The sequence below is a fragment of the Lolium perenne genome, chromosome 7 (assembly GCF_019359855.2).
Source record: "Lolium perenne isolate Kyuss_39 chromosome 7, Kyuss_2.0, whole genome shotgun sequence".
Classification (NCBI taxonomy): domain Eukaryota; kingdom Viridiplantae; phylum Streptophyta; class Magnoliopsida; order Poales; family Poaceae; genus Lolium; species Lolium perenne.
This window is the reverse complement of record NC_067250.2, coordinates 4,213,673-4,234,398: the sequence shown is the minus strand read 5'-3', so window position 1 is coordinate 4,234,398 and position 20,726 is coordinate 4,213,673. Positions and strand designations below refer to the sequence as shown.

The following is a 20,726-nucleotide window of genomic DNA, read 5'->3' as shown; positions in this document are numbered from 1 at the left end:
AGTTAGCTTGATCATGCATGTATGCATGCACATTTACCAAACCTTTTCCTCTTACATCTCTCATCTAAAGGTGACATAATTCAGCAGAAAATTTACCAAACTGACTAGCATCGCCTGCATATGAGGACAAACAAAACATTGAATGATGTGTCCAGGCTTGTGAAGATGTCCATGCTTGGTGAACATGTTGACTTGTTTATTGCTTACCTTGCCGGCAAGTGTTGCTTGCAGAGAACCATCAATTTGCAAAAGTTTCCAGCAACAAGTTATACTTTTTGGTGGTGCGGGGGGTGAAACCCAGTGGCATGATATGGACGTAGGAAACTGAACCCAGCTCTCAGCATGTTTCTTTGATTAGTAGCTTCTGTTCGATTAGTTCCCATCTTGCAGTTCAAGTTCCACGGCTTAAGTATCGAGAGCAACAGCAAATAGCAACTCTTGGCAGCATACTTAACTCCATAAGAAAGTAACAGATACATAAGAGGCGTGAACAGTTAAGCATTTCGGAACCATAGACTGGCTCTGAGGAAAGATTTCATCGTTAGCAACTAGTTACTCAAACTTGCTCACCAGATGATCAAAATTACATCTTGCTACTCAAACCTACAAGCAAGAGGCGAATATGCACACGTCTAAAGCTGGCATTAGCTCCCAAGTACTAGAGACACTATGTACATGTCTTTCGAACCTACTGTTCTCTAGTTGACTACAGCAATATACAACACAAAACACACAGGTTGGATTGCAGATGGGGCTTTTTCATGACTCCTGGTTCGCCTTGTTCCCCGCCAGGATGAGAGATATCTCCAAACCACGGCTGAAAGCCTGGTTGAAGAGGATCCTTGATTGGAAGGTGGAGACAAAGGGGAACCATGAGAAAAACACAATGGGAGCGAAGATAACAGCGCCCATCCCGGCATCGTACATCCTAGCGATCTCTCGGACGGAGTCCCAGAGCCCAAGTGTCTTCACAAGACGCTTCCATGCGATGGCCAACTGCCATGAGAAGCAACAAGTTAGAGGATGCATGTGGCGAAATATGCACCAAGGCTGCAGGCAATGATGTAGAGAAATGAAAACAAAGGCTGCTGTACTTACACATAGAACACACCATCCAGTTGCTAGAAAAGCTAGTGCACTTGCAAATAGATCAGCAATTGTGAAGTCTGTAAACCCAATCAGGCAAGCAATTGCTGCAATTATGCCAAGTGCAAGGAGGCCCTGTAGGAACCGAACAAAAGTCGGCAAGGCAGTCGACTTCTTTGGAGTTGCAGTGAAAAGCTGAAGAAGAATAGAACAACTTAGGCAAATTGGCTCAGTTAATGTATAATCATGAATAGATGAAAATATAAGGAATTGATATAACACCTTAAATAGAAGGACCAGAACAAGAAGTACAATCCATGAGAAGCCATAAATCTGAACAGTAACAGAAGGCATTAGATACATCAGATGTTAGAACTAACAAGACTTGGTGGGAAAGAAAATCAGGGATCAGTTACAGTATTGTTCGCAACTTCATTTGAACATGGAATGGAAATAAATGTACAACATCAAACTTCAAGCATGTTTATTCAACTTGCACATTAACAAACTTAAACTAATCACAAAACAAAACTATTAACTGGCCAATTGTATTCTTGATCAGTGAAATGTCAAATATTTTGCCTTGTTTCAAAAAAACACTGTAGAACCAAAATGAGGGAGTCCATTGACATATTATTAGATTAATGTGTACTCAACCACACATTTTCGCTAGAGACGGAACAGTGGATACCTAACACACTACTGCTCACTTACACAGCCAACGTAAACAGAAGGCTGAAATTTAAGGAAATATTGGGTGTAAAGCAGCACACAAACAATTAGCTAAGAGAGCAAATGAATTTGTTCCACAGTCAGCAACTACTAAATGAGATGGCTCTTCACTTACTGCCAAAGATGTATTATGTGCAGTCAGTTTAAGCTTGTACACAATGCCGTACTGGAAGATAAGAAATCTGAGGCTCAGGATAGTCTCCAGGATACGTCCCCTAAATGTCTGGATGTGAGCCTGTATAAACACATTATATAAGTAACAGAAAAAAGTGCCAAGGACAAGAATAAGAAGCAGAGGGCTTAAACAAATAGATTTTAGCACGCAACGACATGGTTACTGACCTGCTCCTCGTCCCACCAAGATTCCCAGCTATTTTCTCCCTTTACACCAACTCCTCCTTTATAAAATAACCAATTTGTCCAGTCATCGAAGTCCTCAACAGTTCTGACGTTAAAAATGGGAGTAAGTAATGGTAAAGCAGAAAAACGAGAAATAAGATAGCAATTACATCTATGCAAAGTGAATCAACAAAATGCATCTTCCATTCATATTTCTAAGACTAGCATGATGAGCATGCAGATATCTTAAATCTGTGCATATATTGTCATCCTATAATTTTATATGTTTCGTCACAGTAGAGCTGGTTTTCTTTATACAAAGGAAAGAATTAAAACAAGTTCTCAGTCTCCCAAACATCGGTCAGGTTGCTTGAATGCCAACCAACAATCTAAAGGGAAAGGATAGGATTGGTCTTAACATACTTTTGCCACTCAAAACCAGAAGGGTTGAAAATGTATGGCGCAAAAAGCCAAGACATAACCATGATCCAACTACTGACAGTCAACAGAATAAAGGATGATGACCCGCCCTTCGTGTATCCATACGCAATGTAGACAATGAGCAGGAGAGCAACCTCCAGCCTGCAACAATATACCCGTCAGACTGATCTCCAAGTAATGCTAGCAAAAACACTATAACTGGAATTGAAGATGCGATGCATTGAGTTAGATCCTGGCAATATTAAAACAAAGAAAGGAACAAAACTGACTCCAAGACAAATATAAATGGTTTGTATTTGCTGAAGCAAATCATGAAATGATAATTAGCCAATGAAGACTGCAAAGTTGCTGCCATTTGCTGCAAAACACTAGAACAATTAATATTTTAATATCTCGAAATTAGGGGTTGCCAGAAGTCTTATTTGTACTTGGAGAGAAACAGGAGAAGAGAGAATTGGGCAACCAACAGCTGGGCTCAGTTGATTTCCAAAAGCAAATAGTATTTTCATCCGCTTTTGAAAATAATAATAGTTTAACCACTCCAGTAATTTCTGCAAACCTTTGCAGGCTATAATACACCCAGCCAGCCTTGTCCTCACCAATGTAAATAGACAGAAAAAATCAGGCTATACACAGTAACACGGCGATGCTAGCAAGGAATATGGCACTAAAGCTGTGCACTATTCCATGTGGTGAAGATGGACTTGTGTGACCATTACTTATGCAGATGAATTATCCGTAGAAATTCACTTGATTGATTAAAAGTAGAAACTTACGCTTTGACAAAGTGGCTTCGAGAATAGAGCCTATAATTGTCAGCAAACTTTATGTGACGAACAACAAAACCTCGTCCAGTAGCACGATACTGCGTAGAGAATCATGCATCAGCAGAGTAAGAACAAGTAATATTTGTGAACATTAACACGACGTCTGTACCTTGGCACCACCATGAAGGATTGTTCTGCCAAAATAATGTGTTCTAGTTCCAAGTGAGAACGTGAAAAATACCGAGCAGAACTGTAGTTGCATTGTAATAAAACTGAAAATAGCCTGCAGAGGTTCAAAACTATAATGTGAATACAAGATCATTATCACCATATAAGTAGGAAGAACAAATGATACCTTCATTAGCCCCAACTCCAAAATGAAACCCATTATCATTGGTACGGCTGTAAAAACACCAATCTGGACCAGAAACTGAGCATTTAGAGCAGCATCAAGGGCAGTGTTTCCCAGGAACCTAGCTTTGCGAGATATTGAATGGTCGAGTCCAGATAGTGCCTAGAAGTTTTAATTCAATTTAAAATTTTAAACCACAGAAGTAACATTCAGGAAAGAAATTGCATCAGCTAAAAGCATAACAAAATAGGAATTTGAAACTTACCAGATACACCCTCCCATACAAGAAGACATACACAGTTAAAACAGTCATCTGCATGCACACATAAACAAAGAAATAAGTCAACAACTTATTGTCATTAACAGCATGAACATGTAAAGATAGACATTATAAAAATATATGCATATGACAGATCATGTATGCAGCCAGCTAAATAATAAACATGAACAATCCAATTTTCAAGACAATGATTATATATGGATCATCATTAGTGTAGTTTTTTTTAGCATATGCTCTTAGCTAACTATCAAGTGAATAAAATTGAGAAGCTAGTAGAAAGAAAGACAGGATCTCTATGTAACAATATATAAACTATATCCAGAAGTCCTTCAACATGATCTAGGTTTTAGTTGAAGGTAACATATCAATCTTATGGAAGTTGATTTAGAAGTTTATGCAAATCCTAAACTGAGAATACTCAAGAAGGATCGGTATTTGACGCCATTCTGGTATCCATACCCGTCTTTATAGCCTCAAACAAAATTTTGGTGGATTTAGGATGTACTTCACAATCAACTAAAACCAATTCATAACATTCCCGCACAGGAGCAACTCACAATAAAAGAACTCTTCTAGGTGCATCTATTCAAAGTGACATCATTGATAATGCATAATCCCATAACATATGATTCAGGCACAACCAAGCAGCAAGAAAGTGCAGTTAACTCGAGGATGCAGGGTGGAGAGGACGAATACCATTGTGCAGACATAAAACCCAACAGTGGTGTAAAAGAAGGTTAGCATTCTAAAGAAGTCAAACAACTGCCCTAGACGATACACATCTCGACTGAGAACTTGCTCGCCATTACCGCCAGCAACTTTCCCCTCGAACAGTGCAATCTGGTTCAAACCAACATCCCTTCCTTTTCCAACCTGGAAAATAAGCAAACACATTCATAAGTGCATTTAAAAAATAACAAGATTCCGTTGATTGTAAAGCATGTTAGGTCATATGCATTAAACAGAAGGAAAATAATAGAAACTGATGTATGTGCCATATATGTCAGTTCCACATGTGTTTTGTGCACTGCACATATTGACATCTTTAAAAACAAAAGTTTCCACGTACACATGAATATCTTAATCTTCTGGGCCACTGTCTTGTGCAAACCATAACATATATACATGCGGTATGCACCCAAATGCCTATTATCGATGTTGTAGACTTTGTAATGCAAGTGAACAGGACAGCTAACCTGGATATATTCATGGTGCGTGATATTGCCCTGGCGAAGAGTTGAATTGAATCCTGCAAATTGGTAATTGTATTTCAGTATCTAAGTATGGATAACACTAGTGATCCAAACTAAATGTTAGTTATCAACTTCGCCTATCATCCTAACCCCTGTGATAATTAACAGACATGACCGCCTCAGTTTTTTGGTGCTTAAAACAGAACTCTTGTAAATTTTTCCACCGCTGCAGCTTGATATTTCACATTTATGATGTAACTTAATTGTATAGAGCACAAAAAACGAACCAGCATATATATCTTCACTTATATTGATCACCCGGGAAGCCTTGCTAATGCCGCCTCTGGTTATATGAAATATCCGATCAAAAACATCAGGATGTCCGTAGTGCATTCGAACCCTGGATAACGATAACAGAATGCAATTAAATTGCGCCAAAATGAAATTATTGTCACATTCATTGGTAGAAATAGAAAATGTAGTAACAATGAGCACGGATATTCACTACAGCTAGCCAAAGTATAGTTTACAAAATTTACTCACTTGAGGTAAGCAAGAACACGTTGCCCCAGAGTAACAAAACTAGTTTCCTGTTTCGACATAAATGACGCCAGCGAAGACACACTGTAGAAAAATAAAATCGAACAGGTTGATAGAGAATGATACAAACATGTCAATAGTTGGTAAAATAACCAAGAATAGTCAAATAATACCTTCCCGTAAACACATGTTCCCGCACACCAAGAATTGTGGGATAATGTATTCCATGGTTACCACGAAATTCTTCAAGTAAATTCCTCATTTTCATTGCCTCCTCCAAATAATTATCCTACATTAGAACTTCTATCAATCAAGGCTGTTTGGGGTTACAAAGAAGGATCGTAAACATCTATGACTGTGCCATGCATAAGATAAAAGGAAGGTATCTAGTGCAGGGCATTTGGTTGTATATTCTCCTTACAACTTATACATAACAAACTCATTTCTACTCACAAAAAACAGAGGCAAACCAAAAGCATAGAATATCCATCTGTATGGCAAATTTAACAAAAACGTCACAGAACGCAAGTTGTAACACTAACAGAATCATGCATAGCTCAGCATCCATATATTGAGAAATATTTTCAAAAATGACATGAACAACCTAAAATCAGCCATTAATCCATTATGTCATATGAGAGTGTTCTTAATGGAACTCAGATCCAATACCACAAAAGTACATAAAAATCTAGACAACTGATACGTTCAGTTAGGAACTGAGAATTGACAAGGTCACTGGTTTAAGGTGTACTGATAATATTGTAGAAGAATAGTATACCTGATTCATATCGATTGTCTGTACTGCATCTCCACGAGTAAAGATTATAGCATGATTTTGGTTTTCAGGTTTCCCCTCACCAAGCTTAGGATTCCCAGGCAGTTTAATGGAGTATATTTCCTATATATAGTTATATCCACCAGTTACAGAAAAATAAAGCATAAGAGATTAGTGGAGAGTAACGTCGGTAAAATACATCATGGATGACAAGAACCTGAAAGTTTCATCTTCTATATTTTGGATAATCAAATTTTATACTAGCATAGTTAAGGCTACAGCAACAATAGTGCTTACTGCCAAAAGTGGAGTTGGTTTGGTAGAACGGAAAATAGGTTACCACTAGAATCGGCAGTGCAGTAGCAAGGAGCCAGAATCTATATTATTTCCTATTATCATATTGAATATACGAACAGGTGAGAACACTATTACCAGCTATTTGAGAAGGGCATATTTGCCAGAATAACTAAGGGGAATAATGTCATAAAGCTAAACATGGTACTATGTGGGATCAAAAGAAGGGAGTGAGTAGCGGATCCACCAATGATTTCAAATTGGTAGAAAATGCACCAAATAATTGGTAAATAAATAATCAAACAAATATAGAAGTTCACTAACTTGATCTTTTCCATGAATATCAGCCTTTACTAGCTTCGAATGATACTCTTTTATAGCATTTCCGTCGCTAGATACACCATCTTCTTCATGTATGAAAGCCACCCGAAGGGCCTCATTTCTACAAGTTATAACAATACGTAGTCTGTATTATCTAATGGAACAGTTTAAAAGTTGTATAGAAGAACTCACGACGAAAAACATGTTAGGGAACTCAAGATAATGAAAAGAAAGAAGGAAGATCATGCTCATCTTGATAAAAAAGAACTCAACTGATAAGCACAAAAAGAACTAAAGATTCAATTGTCCGCGCAATCTATATTACAGCCTACACAAGAAATACAAGTCAAGAAACTGACCTTTGCATTAAAAGAGCAATATCCGCAGCCTCTGGAGCCTTCCTTTGCTTCTGCTGTCCATATATTTGACATGAAACAACGTAAGTGAATTTAAGATCTGCCTGCGCCCGTGCATCAGGAGATAATTGATACCCTTGAGTGTCAATATATTCAGCTGCAGAATACCCATCTTCAATGCCTGATAGAACAAACAAAATGATGAAATTAACCAGGAAATGTGTTTAATTGATTTAGTACAGCAGCAAACTCTATACACACCTCCAAGATATCTCTTCTCCAGGTAACTCTGCAACATCAAAGCTCTCCTGTAGTACATCATTCCTCGCACTGCAAGAAATACAAAGTCAACAAATGTATCAATTACAAAGAAGAAGAAAAAAAACATGCAGTTTGGGACCAAAATGAAGCGTATGGATCATTTTAGCATTTATTGCACATATATTCTGCTAAAATATGAGCATTCAGTTGCAGGCAACAGAAATAAAGCAACAAATTGACCTGTCCTTGCCAAAGTTTGGCCACGATATGATACCCAAAACCGCAGTTCTAAGGTATCACTTGAACTCTCCTTAAAATCTTCTTCCGATGATTCTCCACGGCCAATTCGTTCTAAGAAGTTTGCCCACTCATCTGCAAACCAAATAAAAGTCCAGGGCATATAAGCATAGAAATTAAGGGCATGCTTTGTATATGAGAATCCGATTGCAACAAAATGAGTTACCAATTATATGCCTGGTAAACCTAACAACTTAATCAGTATTTGGGTACAATAAACGAGGAGAATAATTTCCTCTTTGAGGTGACCTGACAAAAATATTTCACCAAGGAACCACACATATTGACATGTGGGGAATTTGTCATAATTGATTGGAGTTATATTTACAACTTATTCCTTTACCCCGATATCAAAATTAATAATATTCCTAAATTGCCTAGAACATCATGATCTGTCATAACTAATGGGCATTTAAATTAACAAGATTAAGAAGCAATAAAACCATTCAGAAGTTGAGAAGGTACCCAATAACTCATGCAAACGAGCAACTTATACAACAAAGGTAAAACAAGGTGCATAAAGAGCTTTGGTCAAACCCAAAAAAATAACCATTGTGAATAACAAGTTGCAATAATAGTGGAAATCAAGATCGTAATATTACCAGGAAAGATTTTTTGAAGGTAGAAAAGTATAGAAATGCCATCTTCGTTGTCAACACACAACTCGGACATGCTATAAAGTACCGTCTCACTGTAGTATGGGGTAAAGACACTGTTGCAAAGCAAGTGTTAAGAGGATCCTATTCCTCGAGAGCATATAAATTCATAAGCATTTATAGTACCAGAAAGGGATCATCTCAGAGACAGGCTTTGCTTCGGGAATGTCCATGAACAAAGAATTGGTGAAAAATTGCAGTCTTCTCTGAGCTTCCAAATTTTTCGGAATGTTCGCAGCAGAGTCTTTGACAGTCAGAAGTAAGTGTAGTCGCTTAACTTGTTCTTTCTGAAAGCACAAATACACAGCTCTAGCAATAAGAACATAAAAGAGCGATGAGACAGTTTTGTATCATATCATCTTTTATCCCTTTATTAAGGGCTGCTGCTATGCTATGGACACACAGAAGCATCATAGAATATCCCAAAAATATCTAGAACAATCCTGACATTTTAGTGGTGATACCGTAAATTGGTAGTTCGGTAGCATCACAAGAGGAGATAGCAAAAGAACTTTTCCACTAAGAAATTTTCGCATAGTTGTGCAGGGGAGGTGGGGGTACCATTTCCAGATCTTTTGGCCAGAAAATATTGGAGAATAAACGCCCTTCATTTCTAGCTCTTAACAGTAATTGCCATGTATCAAATTGTTCCCTGCAGCAAGAGAAGACGCATTTGAATGAGTAGAACTGTGGAACAGCTGTCTTTCAGCAATCGAAAAGTGGCTTTCCATTGCATACCTTAAGTTTGGTGCAAGAAACTCATGGGTAACAACCTCATAGAGCTCACGTAGAGCTTTAGTAACACCAGCTGCACGGTCAGCGGTCTCATCGCGTATCTAATATATATATATATACAAGACTTTCATTCAAAATACCTTGCGATAAATTTAAGAAACACGAAACAGCTCGATAATAACCTCTCAACCAAGCACTGCTCAAAAGAAATTATGTGGAGGCGTATAGCACAGGTGTAGCAATCTTACCAGAAGCCCTGTCAGGCCCGTAAGTCGTGATTGGACTAATTGTAACTTCTTCAGATTTATAGTCACCAAAAGTGAACCCTGTGTTATGCTTTCATTGAGATCTCGAAAAAGACGTTCGACCCTGTACATAGATCAGGAGTATGCATCATAAATAAGCAAAGACATAATTTAGGGCAACCACTGAATAACGTTGATGTTAGTATCAGATGCTTCATCTTTCAGTAAGAAAACATACCAACGTTGCCCTTCAGCATCAACTAAGGAATTAAGAATTCTTTCTGCGCTGTAGTAGCATTCCTTGACAGCATAGGCCATATATTCATCTTTCGATATTCTGTGCCACAGCTCATATTGGGAGTCTTTACAGTCTGATGCATAGTCATTGGCCAACATGATCTATAAATGAAGAAACCAACAGATTCATGGCAGTCAAACCACTGGTTCCTGATGCGTAAAAATATATCTGTGTTTGCAAAAGAAAACAGATATAATTTATTTCAGTTAGTATACCTTGCTAGTAAGAAGAAACAACGGCCACTGGACAAGTCTTAAGTTTCCACAATTACTTGGCATCATAAGCAGATCCATCTCCCTGAAAGAAAATTCTTTCATGAAATCGAAGCAAAAAAAATTTAGCTAGAAGTGGTAAAGCTGTGTATCTTTTCTTGTACCTGTTACTGACATAGTCCTCCTCCCGTAAGCTCTTGATAATTTCGTTCCAAAAAGGGGAGAATATTGAGGCATACATCTTAGTAGCTTCAGAATCCTAGTGTTCAGGGTGATCAGAGCTCAGTAAAGCCAGATATTACACTTAACGGATTTCAGAAACAAAACTAGAATCAACTACCGTGATCATTTTAAAGGTAAATGGAGAAGAAACCTTTAAACAATAATATGTTCAGGCCATAATTACTTCATCAGAGTTTAAGAAAGTTAAGTTAACTTGCTGTTAGCAAAACCACAAGCTTAAACAGAGTGGCATCAGGTCATAAAACTGATTTTCTGAACAATTGATCTAATAAGAAAGAAGATGTGGGTCTTGTGCTGGGGGGGGGGGGGGGGGGGGGGGGGCAATGCATTTTGAGATGTGCTGTGGAACAATCTTCTATGGGAATTAACAGACGAGGTACGGGATAACTGGAGGTTGGTTTACCTGAGCAACTGGCCTGTTAGATATCCTGCAATCGCAAATGAAAATTCAAAAAATAAAAATAAACTAGATGGCAGCAGATCCACAAAGATGTGCACACATTAAGAGTAGTATTAAGGACCTTTGTGGGGAAAGAGTCTTCGCAAAAGCTTCCGGAAAGCTCTCAAAACGTTTATGAAGCATTTCAATTGAGCGAATCTGCATTAAATGACACATGTAAGAGTGACATCCAGTTTACAAATCACAAGAAAAGCATAAGTGGGTGATGGTACCTCTCCAAGGCGCTGTCTAGCACCCATAACACCACCAACAAGAGCAGATAAAAGAGTGTACCAAATGTGAATGTCCATCAGATATATCTGCATATACAAACATGGTGAAGTAATTTATTGTTCGCAAAGTTCACTTCTCTCCAATAAGATTAAAGGTCAATGCAGGAAACTTACAGCTACAACCGGTGCCCATAGACTGAGAATGGTCAAAGCATTTTTATTTCCTACAAAAATATCATCAGCATGTAAGTGTCATTGCTAGTGTACTTTAAATAAGATGGTAATTATTTTCTCCTTGACGAAGAAATGGAACAAATTATTCCCTCGAATAAATATGTGGAGTAAATAAAACAACACTGCTAGTATAATATGCACAAATCTACTAACCCTTTGATACAAAATCATGCCAGGAATACTCCAAATCATGGAGTTGCACAATTATATTGGTTGGTTCAACTAAAGGACGAATCTGCAAAAGGGAAGATCACTATAAACAACATAACTTTGGATACAGAAACAGTAAGTAAGCATCAGATTTCTGAAAGACAGTTATAACCACCTGGAGAAAATAGGTAAAAGTGAACTTGCAGGCAAATATGACCAACCAAAAGATAACGTATCTGCATAAGAAAAAATTCACTGGTAAATAACACACCAGGAGACCACATGTAGCATAACAGATGTAACAACAAAAGTTCGACATGAAACATGATGATCTGAAACAGATACCATGTCACAAAGCATAGTATGCAAATAACATCCCACATAATTTTACAAATCCTACACATGTGGATATTAGTATCTTGATTTGAAGTAGTATAACATCTAAGGGTGTCTCGCATTAAAATGTTCAAAACTCCTGAAAATGAGAAGAAAAGAACCTGGCATAGTCGCTTATGCTTTCATAAAGTCCCCGTCCAATGTAATATCGTTCCTAGGTGCAAAAAAGAGAAACAAGGTAAACACGTAACGTCATAAGTGTTAGCAAACCCCGATGTAGAGTGAAGACATGCATACTTGGTATATCCACTTGAAAAATTGGAAAAACTGTGACCGGTCAGAGAAATCTGATAGCCTGTGGCAAGCTGGGATCTTGGCCAACAAAGCAAATACGAGCCTAACCGCAGCATAACCACCCAGAACAAGCGCATAGATCCGGAAATAAGTTGAATCAGAATTTCTTGCATTTTTCTCATCTAAGACTTTCCTGTTCAATATTTAACATTCAAATGAATAGGCAACAAAGTGCACACGGAGAAAGGGTAAGACTTAAGAACGAAACACAAACAAGTACTGAAGTACTCACACATAAAGATAGGTTACAAATGTTGAAGCTGCAGCTAACCAAAGGAACCGGATAACTATTCTTGAGATGGCAAAACCTCTCGCTGTCTTATATGCACCGAACATTAATAGCACATCCAAGCAGCCTACAAAACATAAGAGCCGCCACAAAAAGAGTAGCATAAGCAACATACAAATGTTATAAGGTCCTAGTCCAGGTAACAACTTTGTAAAATGTATAAATGACAACACATGCAAAGCCATCACAGAAAAAGGGGGATCGTGAAGAAAAAAATTAGAGAGCGTACACTCGATGAAGTTCAGGATGAAAAAGGCTGGTCCAGCGCTAAGTACTACTTTAATAGTACTAAGGTTTATCTTCCCATGGTGAAAGGCTATAATAGCTAAGCACTGCAGCGCCATTCAGAGAGGGAAAGAGAGAAGGCATCTTTAGAGCAATAAATTCTTGATATTTATACCCGTAAGTTAACATAGTATAAAAAACTGACCTGAAACATTAATATGAGAAAAATCCACAGGCGATGAAAACTGCGGTACAAATGCAGAAAAGTTCGATGTTCAACAAAGTTGGTCTTTCCGGTCTGTAGAAAAAACTAAAATCAGAAGGCGCATTGGTATAGAAAAAAATAATTATACAGAACAAGGTATAGATGAATATTCCATAAAAAGGTATAATTATTTCAGTTAAGTCAAAGCAAGCCCCTTAGTCACTAGTACAACAAAAAAAATCTATAAGGAGTAGTAAAATTAAGCAATGATGAATGTCCAATGTTTGCCTAAGAGGAAGAAGACTATTGATGAGAGCTTTTCTTCTTGCTTGATGTTTGAAGGTACAATGGTTGTAGCTTTTTATAGGGCTGACCCGCCTTGTCACCTAATTACCTAAAAGTCTAAACTCTTATGTCTAACGCCCAATCAAAACGAGCCTACTACCAATTTGCTGACTCAAACTCAAACTCTTGAGAACTTATCAACCTAGAAGATTAAAAGTGATACGAGCTAAAAGATAACAGGCAATTTACTACCACTTTGTGCTATAGCAACGGGCTAACGGCAGGAATGTTATTACTGCCAGTGAAGCCCCTGCCCATGACATACAATGACAAAACAACAGATAAGAACTAGGTAATGCAAAAGAAGGAACTCAAACGACTGCACTGTAAAGACTAGGTTTCTAACAGTTTCACATGTATAGTGTTCGACTGTTTGTACCACACGTATCATCCAAACTTCTAGTTGTTAGAAGTAATCTTGTCAATGTAGTTGGCTAGTAGAAAGACCTAGCTTAGTCATGAAGTATCCAGGGTATGTAGAGAGAACTCTAGAAGTAGGAATGTTCTAGAGTGAAATATTTAGTAGTGAGAAATATCTAGAGTTTGTAGAGTATTCTAGAAGTATGGTGTAGGGTTTGGATTATGCCACATGGCAACAATCTAAAGGGTCATGTACAAGTATAAATAGGGTACAACCCCTCCCATGTAACTAAGCTTGTATCAGTGAGATATCTAATAAAGCTTCCTACTAGTAGAAGCCCTGTGTGTATGTGTGCGTGTGTGAAGCACCTCAAAACAGAGAGCTGTGAGTGTGAAGCTCATAGAGAGAGAGAGAGTCCTGGGTGAGAGTTAGTAGATACCATAGCTCCAACACTACTTTCTCTAAAACAAATATGCATGATCAACTTACACGCTTCCTCTTCGCAGGCTTGCGCAAAAATTTGGAACCCTCAGCAGGTGGCCAATTGAGTTCAAAGCATGAGCGCGACCTACACATATGAAACAGAACATAGTAAGAGACAGTGATGCAATGGATATAAGAGAAAAGAGCACAAAGGCGCAATGGTTGGACAGTAAACCAGAAATATTCATTGAAGTCATCATAATTTCGCCATGCAGAATGTGCTGCCTTCCCATCATTGTTACTGTTAGCCTCCTGAGGAAGACATACGAATAAAAAGAAGGTAAGTCATGTCTTATGTAAACAGCTTATATATTGTAACACTACAGGAAAAACATGTTTCGTAGATGTTAAGTAACAAAACAGGACAAAGAAACCACATGGCCCACAATAACCATCTATTTTCACATATAGCCAACTAAGAGACTGGGTGAACAATTCATGTTTTCAAGAAATGCTTAGAGCTTAAAGCAGTAAAGCACCAAACTGTACCAGCAGAATATAGGAGATCAGTGCCAATACAAAAATAGCAAAAAATTACAAAGCAATACCGATTCAAATATAATAGACATAACAGTTAAACAAGATTGAAAATCAAACTGGAACTTCCATAGATGAACCTACCGCCGACATCGTTTGATATATCGGAGTAATTATTTTCTCTAGATAGGAAGTGGAACCATCACTGGTAATACAGCTCTTTGCAGGTTCGGCTTCAGATGAATCAAGAATCCCATCAAGTTCCTTTGCCATCTGAATATATGCCAGAAGGATCTGTAAGCTTAACAAATTGTACAAAGAAATATTGCAAAAGAAATACAGTGGAAGTGTGGAACTATTCCCCTAGTAAGAATATATTTCAAACACAACACAAAAGGAGCAAAGCTTAAGGTCGCCATGAATAAGAAGTTGGTTTCTCGAGGACATATCATTTATTACATCGAATCAAATACAGTGTCCGCTTTTCTACTGTACAGTGAGTATCTACAACAAAAACTACTTCACAATATTTTTTCGGCATTAAGCAAACTTCTGCGAGTGCCATAGCCTAATAATCCCATTCAGTATACACGAGTGTTCCCTGAAAGAAAGGCAGTTCAACAAAAATGGTGGAAAGCTACACCATCAGTGACAGTCTTCACAAATAACTATGTGAACTATGATTTAACTAGCTAGATAAGCATAGAAATGCAACACCCATTCTGACAATTACAAAACTGAACCATAACAGAGTACCTTGCCAAGAAGCTAAGATACTTAGATATCAAAATGAGGCTGCATCGTCACAAACTGACCAGATCATCTACTACAGAAAAGAACCTACCGATTGGTGATCCATATTGCTCTACATAGCATCCCTCGGAAACAACATCAACATTGGACAAGAAGGGACTCACATTGTGGAAAATGTAGCATAGGCATTCTGGAAGGAAGCGAACATTTGCAGCTTCGCCCCAAATAAGAAAGTAGAGAGCAACCAGTATGATTTTTCTGTTCTTGTTTACTGCTTCGAGGCTACCAAAAAAAGGTAATAACAGGTAAGCATCCAGGGACTTAATAGCATGCAAGAAAACTGCTCACATCGAGGGACTTAATAGCATGTAAGAAACTGCTCACAGGATGTAAGAATACCTGGTCCATGCAACACGCTTGCCCAAGAACCTACACCATTTTATGTAGTTGTCCAAAACTTTGCAGAACACTTCTGTAACAGCCCTCTCGTCGATTTTCTACAAGATTCATGAGTATATTTATTGTACATTGTGTTGGAGTTATCAAATTACACAGCTAAATTCCTGATAAATGGCCACAACAAATAATAACGAAGGTCAAAAGATTTCATTTTTGTCAAGAGCCACAAATTTGTTGAAAGTAGATGGACCAAGAGCAATACACCTAGGCATTTTTGGATTCATAGATACTTGTACCTCATCTATTACTTACAAAGTTCAGTTTTACTATGCAAAACCTTGTCTCGTCCATCAGGCAAATCATATAAGACAAACAAGGTAAATAGACTTCTAATTGCGAAAAACAAATTAGCATATGATGCAACAATAATACTCCCTCCCCGTCCATAAAGGATGTCGTAGATTTGTCTAAATTAGGATGTACCTATACACTAAATAGTGTCTATTGTATACACAAAATTTACTTTTGCTGAAAATTATTTAGTGATCCCATCCAATTTAAACAAATCTAAGACTTTCTTTTATGGACAGAGGTAGTAATTATTCAGATGTCTATTGTATATACAAAATTTACTTTTGCATAAAGTATAAGCAGACAACAAGGCGATTGATCAAATAGACCACATAGGCAATATAGGCTACTTGGACCATCAAGCTAACGGTGATGACAGTTTTAAGACTGCATGACGTGAACACATTTACTTCTATAAGTGGGGAGTGGGGCTTTCCTCCCTCAGGGTACTTTGAACCTGTCACCCCCCTTGCATATTTTGCACCAAGGTGCAAGGCCCACCAAATAAGCCATGATCGGTTCTTGTAATGTGTGGTGTAAAAACTTTTACACATCATGCTCATAAATTATATCATGCATTTGAAACCATGTCAATGCCCAAAATAACAAATAATACATGAGATATTATATCAGCAGAGATAAGGATCTCATTGAACTCCACAACCCAGATGTCCAAATGTTTTTTTATTCAGATGTATCCAGATGAGGAAAGGGGGAGAACTAACCGGTTCTGTCTCATTAGGTAAGCTGAGACGGGACTGAGCATTGGCTAAGGTAAGTGTAACATTTTCACGCTGGTTCCGAACATTATCATCCTGAAACATGAATAAAAATTCAGCCGCATTAGATACGCAATGCAGGCAGAATAATAATAATAATGAAACTAAGGGTACTTGCACCTCCTCACACATTATTTAGAATACGATGAGATACACTGGTTTATCGAACCAGTCAAATAAACCAGCAAGATATAATCCACCCCCACAGGGGTCGAACCACGTCGGCAAGGGGACGTCATTGCACTAACGTTGATGCTCAGTTCGGTGCACATAGAATAACATAAAGGAATCATGAACAAGATGAGAAGCAACTGGAGCAGCAGTAAAGAGAAGGAACAACTTGCCGCAGTGTTGCTTGACAGGTAACTAAATCGAATAGCATAAGAATCTCAAGCTGAGCACACCCAGAAAAAACTATGCACATAGAGTATCTATTTTTTCACTCTCTGAAGGTCTTCACAACAAAGATTATAATGATCTTGATCCTAATAGACGGATCCTAATGATCATTCGGATCATGATCCCCACCAGGATGCAAAGACCTCTTCTGAACATAGGAGTAGGAATCAAAGATGCATGCACAAATAAGAGTAGGGCATACAGCATAAGAAATCCAACTGTGGCGTCTCAACATCAGCTGATTGACAGCTAAAAACATGCAGCACAACACTAGCTGGAGCAGCAAAGTATTAACATATTATACAAATGTAAAACTAAGCATGAGATATTGAGACAGACTGCACTGATTTATCTTCCTTTGTACTTAGTCTCCTAGGAGGATTGTAAAACTCTCTATCTTTTCAATGATGAAATGAAACGCAAAAGTCTTTTGCGTTTTCTCGAAAGAAAGATATTGAGACAGACACAGGTCTGACATGCACAAGCTTGACTGCCGGTTGCTTCTCAAAATGGTCCTTAGATGAATCGATCAACCAAAATGTAAGAACATATGTGTAATATCGAACTATAGAGAACAGAGTGATTCAGACAGTGTCTCAGGGTAATTCACTCGCAAGATACTCTATTAAATGATTCAAAACACTTAACATGGGGTCCAGTTTAAAATGAATGAAACAAAGAAGAATATGGAAGGTCGAAAATATAACCTGGAAACCAAATACATACTGAAGAAGGTCAAAAATGTCCTTCTGCCTCAGCTGTGGTGTATCATAAGGAAACCGTGGCAGATCCTCACAGTTTTGAATTGCAGCAACTGCAGCCCTGACCTAATAGAGTTGCAAGAGACAGTGAAGACAATTACGAGGAAAGAATATTTGGCAAGGCATGAGAAGATAAAACCATAACAAGAAGAAACAGCATACCTCAGGGAAAAACCCAACAACATTTCCCACGGATGCTGAATCAAGTGGTATAATGTTGTAAGGCATCAGTTCACCTCTCAGGGCTGCATCAGATCTTTTTATTTTCTTTATCTGAAAAGGTCCAATGAGAAAAAGTAACAGTTCAATGAAGCATAATTTTCAAGCAACCAGCATGAGCAATCAAGGCTGTCAAAGATGTATTAGTGTATATGGCATCAACCAAATATAGTACAGATAATTGCAAAGGAACAAAAAGGTCGTGGCAGGATCAGTTATATCATGATCAAGCAATTACCTCCTCTAGAATTTGTCTACCAAGCCTATCAGTTGGTGCTTGTCCAACAAGAATTTCCAAAACATCAAGCAAAGCCCTCAAAGTAGCATAAATCTTTTTCATCTCCACAGCCCTCGCTCCCATCCTGATCATAGGTAAGAAATGGGATATTCATGAGAAATGTTATAATGTACACAAGATGATTTGGCATGCATTAAATCGTACAAAGGCAGCGCAAGAAGAATATGAATAGTAGTACTTCAGCAAATAATTGTGCTCAGAAACATTAAGAAAGAAGGGCAACCTAGCACTCGGCGTACATCATAAATAGGTGGATTACTCCTTAAACAGAGATGGATGAAAGGATGCGAGAAGTTTCCAGGCCAAAAAAAAAATAGTCACATAAAATGCTACGGCACTAGTGTTTATGTAAACAAATAAGACCGCAATATATACGATAACAAGAAAGGCACATACTCTGTGCTAAAGTTTCCAGATTCCCGCATTCTCTCCTGCTCTCGCTGCATATCATCAACACGACGCCTGCTCTTGTACTCCAAATAGAAGTTCCATAGCACCTCGATGTCATTCTGCCGGTCAATGGAGGCGCCGTCCTTCTTAGCGAGCTTTTGCTGCAGAGTAGCATGACATACATAGACAGTTAGATACCAAAGTGGAGCCATCAATTGGAAGAGAGACTGAACAGAAAGAAAAAACTGAGAACTGGGCAGACCTTGATCACAGATGCTAATCCGGTCTTGAACTGCAGAACGCCTCTCCCGTCACTGCTTGGATCCAGATTTTGAGCCATGGTGTATGCTTGTTCACAGACTGTAGGGCGACAATGAACCGTCGCTCAGAAAATGACAAGCACATAAAAACTACGCAAGGGTAAATATATAAGCACAATGTCACCAATGTTCTTCTCGATGAAATCATTCAAATCGGCAAGGACTTAAAAACAGGGAGTAGCTACAGTACATATCAACAGAGGCATTTCCTCTAGCGAATATCAGCATCGTCGAGCATAGGTATGGTACAATGGAAAGATACTGATCTGGAAAAGCATTAGCTAATCCGAGGCGAGGCCTTGCACACAATTATTTGCAAGGCAGTGAGTGATATGTTTATCCAGGTCTGCAACAAGGCTTGCAATGTTAGTACGGGTTGTGGACCTAATCCCAGGTGAGGCCTTGCACACAATAATTTGTTTAAACTTGAAATTAAATTAAAGCAGCAGGATGCTGTCCTTGTGTATTTATGTTCCTCACTCAAAAGTAAAGTCCAAGCATATGAGAGACCAAGAGCGCAGAAAACCCTAAAACCCACTGCATGGACCCAATCGCCAGTCACAAGTCTAGGCATATACTAGCAATGTGTTGGACTGCAGGTCCTTGGGAGTAAATTAAGGTACCACAAGGTCGCTCAGAAAGGCATCTACTGGATTTCTCGCAAGGGGAAGTCTGGCCTAGTTGGTCTCGCGCTCCCATCTCTTGTAGTGGCCCCGCCAAGGGTCCGTGGTAAGCCACAGAATCAGCAGGCGATGAATGCTGGTAATACAAGCTCTCTGAGAGCCTAATCCGAGTTCGCAAAAAAGCATTCGAGCACGGTAATAAGAAACCCCGGTGCGTGGACACGGAATTGGGCACCAGGAGGCATTTCCCCGCACGCTTAGGCCGAGGCGGCACGGCGAGCGGCAACAGGCAAGCGAGCAAGGAAGCGGAGGGGGTGAGGGGGCGTACGGATCCGCGCGACGTTGGGGTCGTCGTCCTCGATGTCGTCGGCGGCCTGGAGGATGTGCTCGATGTTGGTGGTCCTGCCGAGCGAGGGCGGCACGGCGGAGGCGAGGCCGACGCCTCCCGCGCCCGCGCCGTGCGCGGCGGCCGAGGACCCGGCGCCCGCGCGGTCCCGCTTCAGCGCCGCCCGCACCAGGCGCTCCCAGTTCTCCGCCACCCGCTCCGGGCCCCCGCCGCGGCCGCGGCTCGGCCGCCGCCTCGCGGACGACGCCATCGTCGCGCCCCCGTCGCCCTGGGCTGCAGCGGCGGTGCGCGATCTGAGCTGCTGGTGTGGTGGTGGTTTTGGGGGAGCCGAGCCGAGGCGGATTCAAAGGGAAAGCGGGGTGGTAGATCAGGCAGGGGAGATGGGTTTGGGCTGTTTTCCGCTTTGGTAGCCCGGGACGCGGTAACGTCCTCTTCCGGCGTGCGACGCGGTGGCGACCCAGCCAGCTGCAGATGGTGCGGTCGGTCTGGCTTCGGAGCCAAGGAAGACGAGTCCCTCTCACGTGTCGCGTCGAT

At 39.5% G+C, this 20,726-nt stretch overlaps 1 protein-coding gene and 1 long non-coding RNA gene across 2 annotated transcripts; one reads left to right on the top strand and one right to left on the bottom strand.

Moving 5' to 3' along the window:
* Positions 1–494: 494 nt before the first annotated feature.
* Positions 495–20,491, bottom strand: LOC127311633 (callose synthase 10). Its single transcript, XM_051342087.2, has 51 exons — positions 20,175–20,491; positions 19,166–19,263; positions 18,910–19,064; positions 18,454–18,577; positions 18,159–18,269; positions 17,943–18,062; positions 16,783–16,872; positions 15,707–15,804; positions 15,472–15,589; positions 14,699–14,827; positions 14,253–14,329; positions 14,084–14,162; positions 12,889–12,981; positions 12,688–12,790; positions 12,402–12,525; positions 12,113–12,302; positions 11,977–12,029; positions 11,655–11,715; positions 11,483–11,564; positions 11,270–11,319; positions 11,096–11,182; positions 10,945–11,021; positions 10,827–10,851; positions 10,345–10,439; positions 10,184–10,265; positions 9,909–10,069; positions 9,674–9,794; positions 9,429–9,526; positions 9,252–9,342; positions 8,817–8,977; positions 8,637–8,746; positions 7,978–8,109; positions 7,738–7,806; positions 7,480–7,657; positions 7,124–7,241; positions 6,509–6,628; positions 5,904–6,019; positions 5,734–5,814; positions 5,478–5,590; positions 5,194–5,246; positions 4,694–4,870; positions 3,983–4,030; positions 3,721–3,879; positions 3,535–3,648; positions 3,375–3,463; positions 2,581–2,739; positions 2,161–2,263; positions 1,934–2,053; positions 1,369–1,419; positions 1,099–1,281; positions 495–996 (listed from the first exon to the last, which is right to left on the bottom strand). Exons 1-51 carry the CDS (start codon positions 20,440–20,442, stop codon positions 760–762), a joined length of 5,751 nt encoding a protein of 1,916 aa, XP_051198047.1. The 5' UTR covers positions 20,443–20,491; the 3' UTR covers positions 495–759.
* On the top strand, positions 13,893–15,526 carry LOC127311634 (uncharacterized). Its single transcript, XR_007857790.2, has 3 exons — positions 13,893–14,015; positions 14,101–14,357; positions 15,387–15,526. It is a non-coding gene; the product is annotated as an uncharacterized lncRNA (long non-coding RNA).
* Positions 20,492–20,726: the final 235 nt, after the last annotated feature.

Bases quoted from the DNA above. Each gene is read 5' to 3' on its own strand.
- LOC127311633 (XM_051342087.2), bottom strand. From the start codon at position 20,442: ATGGCGTCGTCCGCGAGGCGGCGGCCGAGCCGCGGCCGCGGCGGGGGC. The intron at 7,242-7,479 runs GTCAGTTTCTTG...TATAACTTGTAG, and splicing joins ATTGCTCTTTTAATGCAAAG to AAATGAGGCCCTTCGGGTGG. The intron at 3,649-3,720 runs GTATCATTTGTT...GAACCTCTGCAG, and splicing joins TGGAGTTGGGGCTAATGAAG to GCTATTTTCAGTTTTATTAC.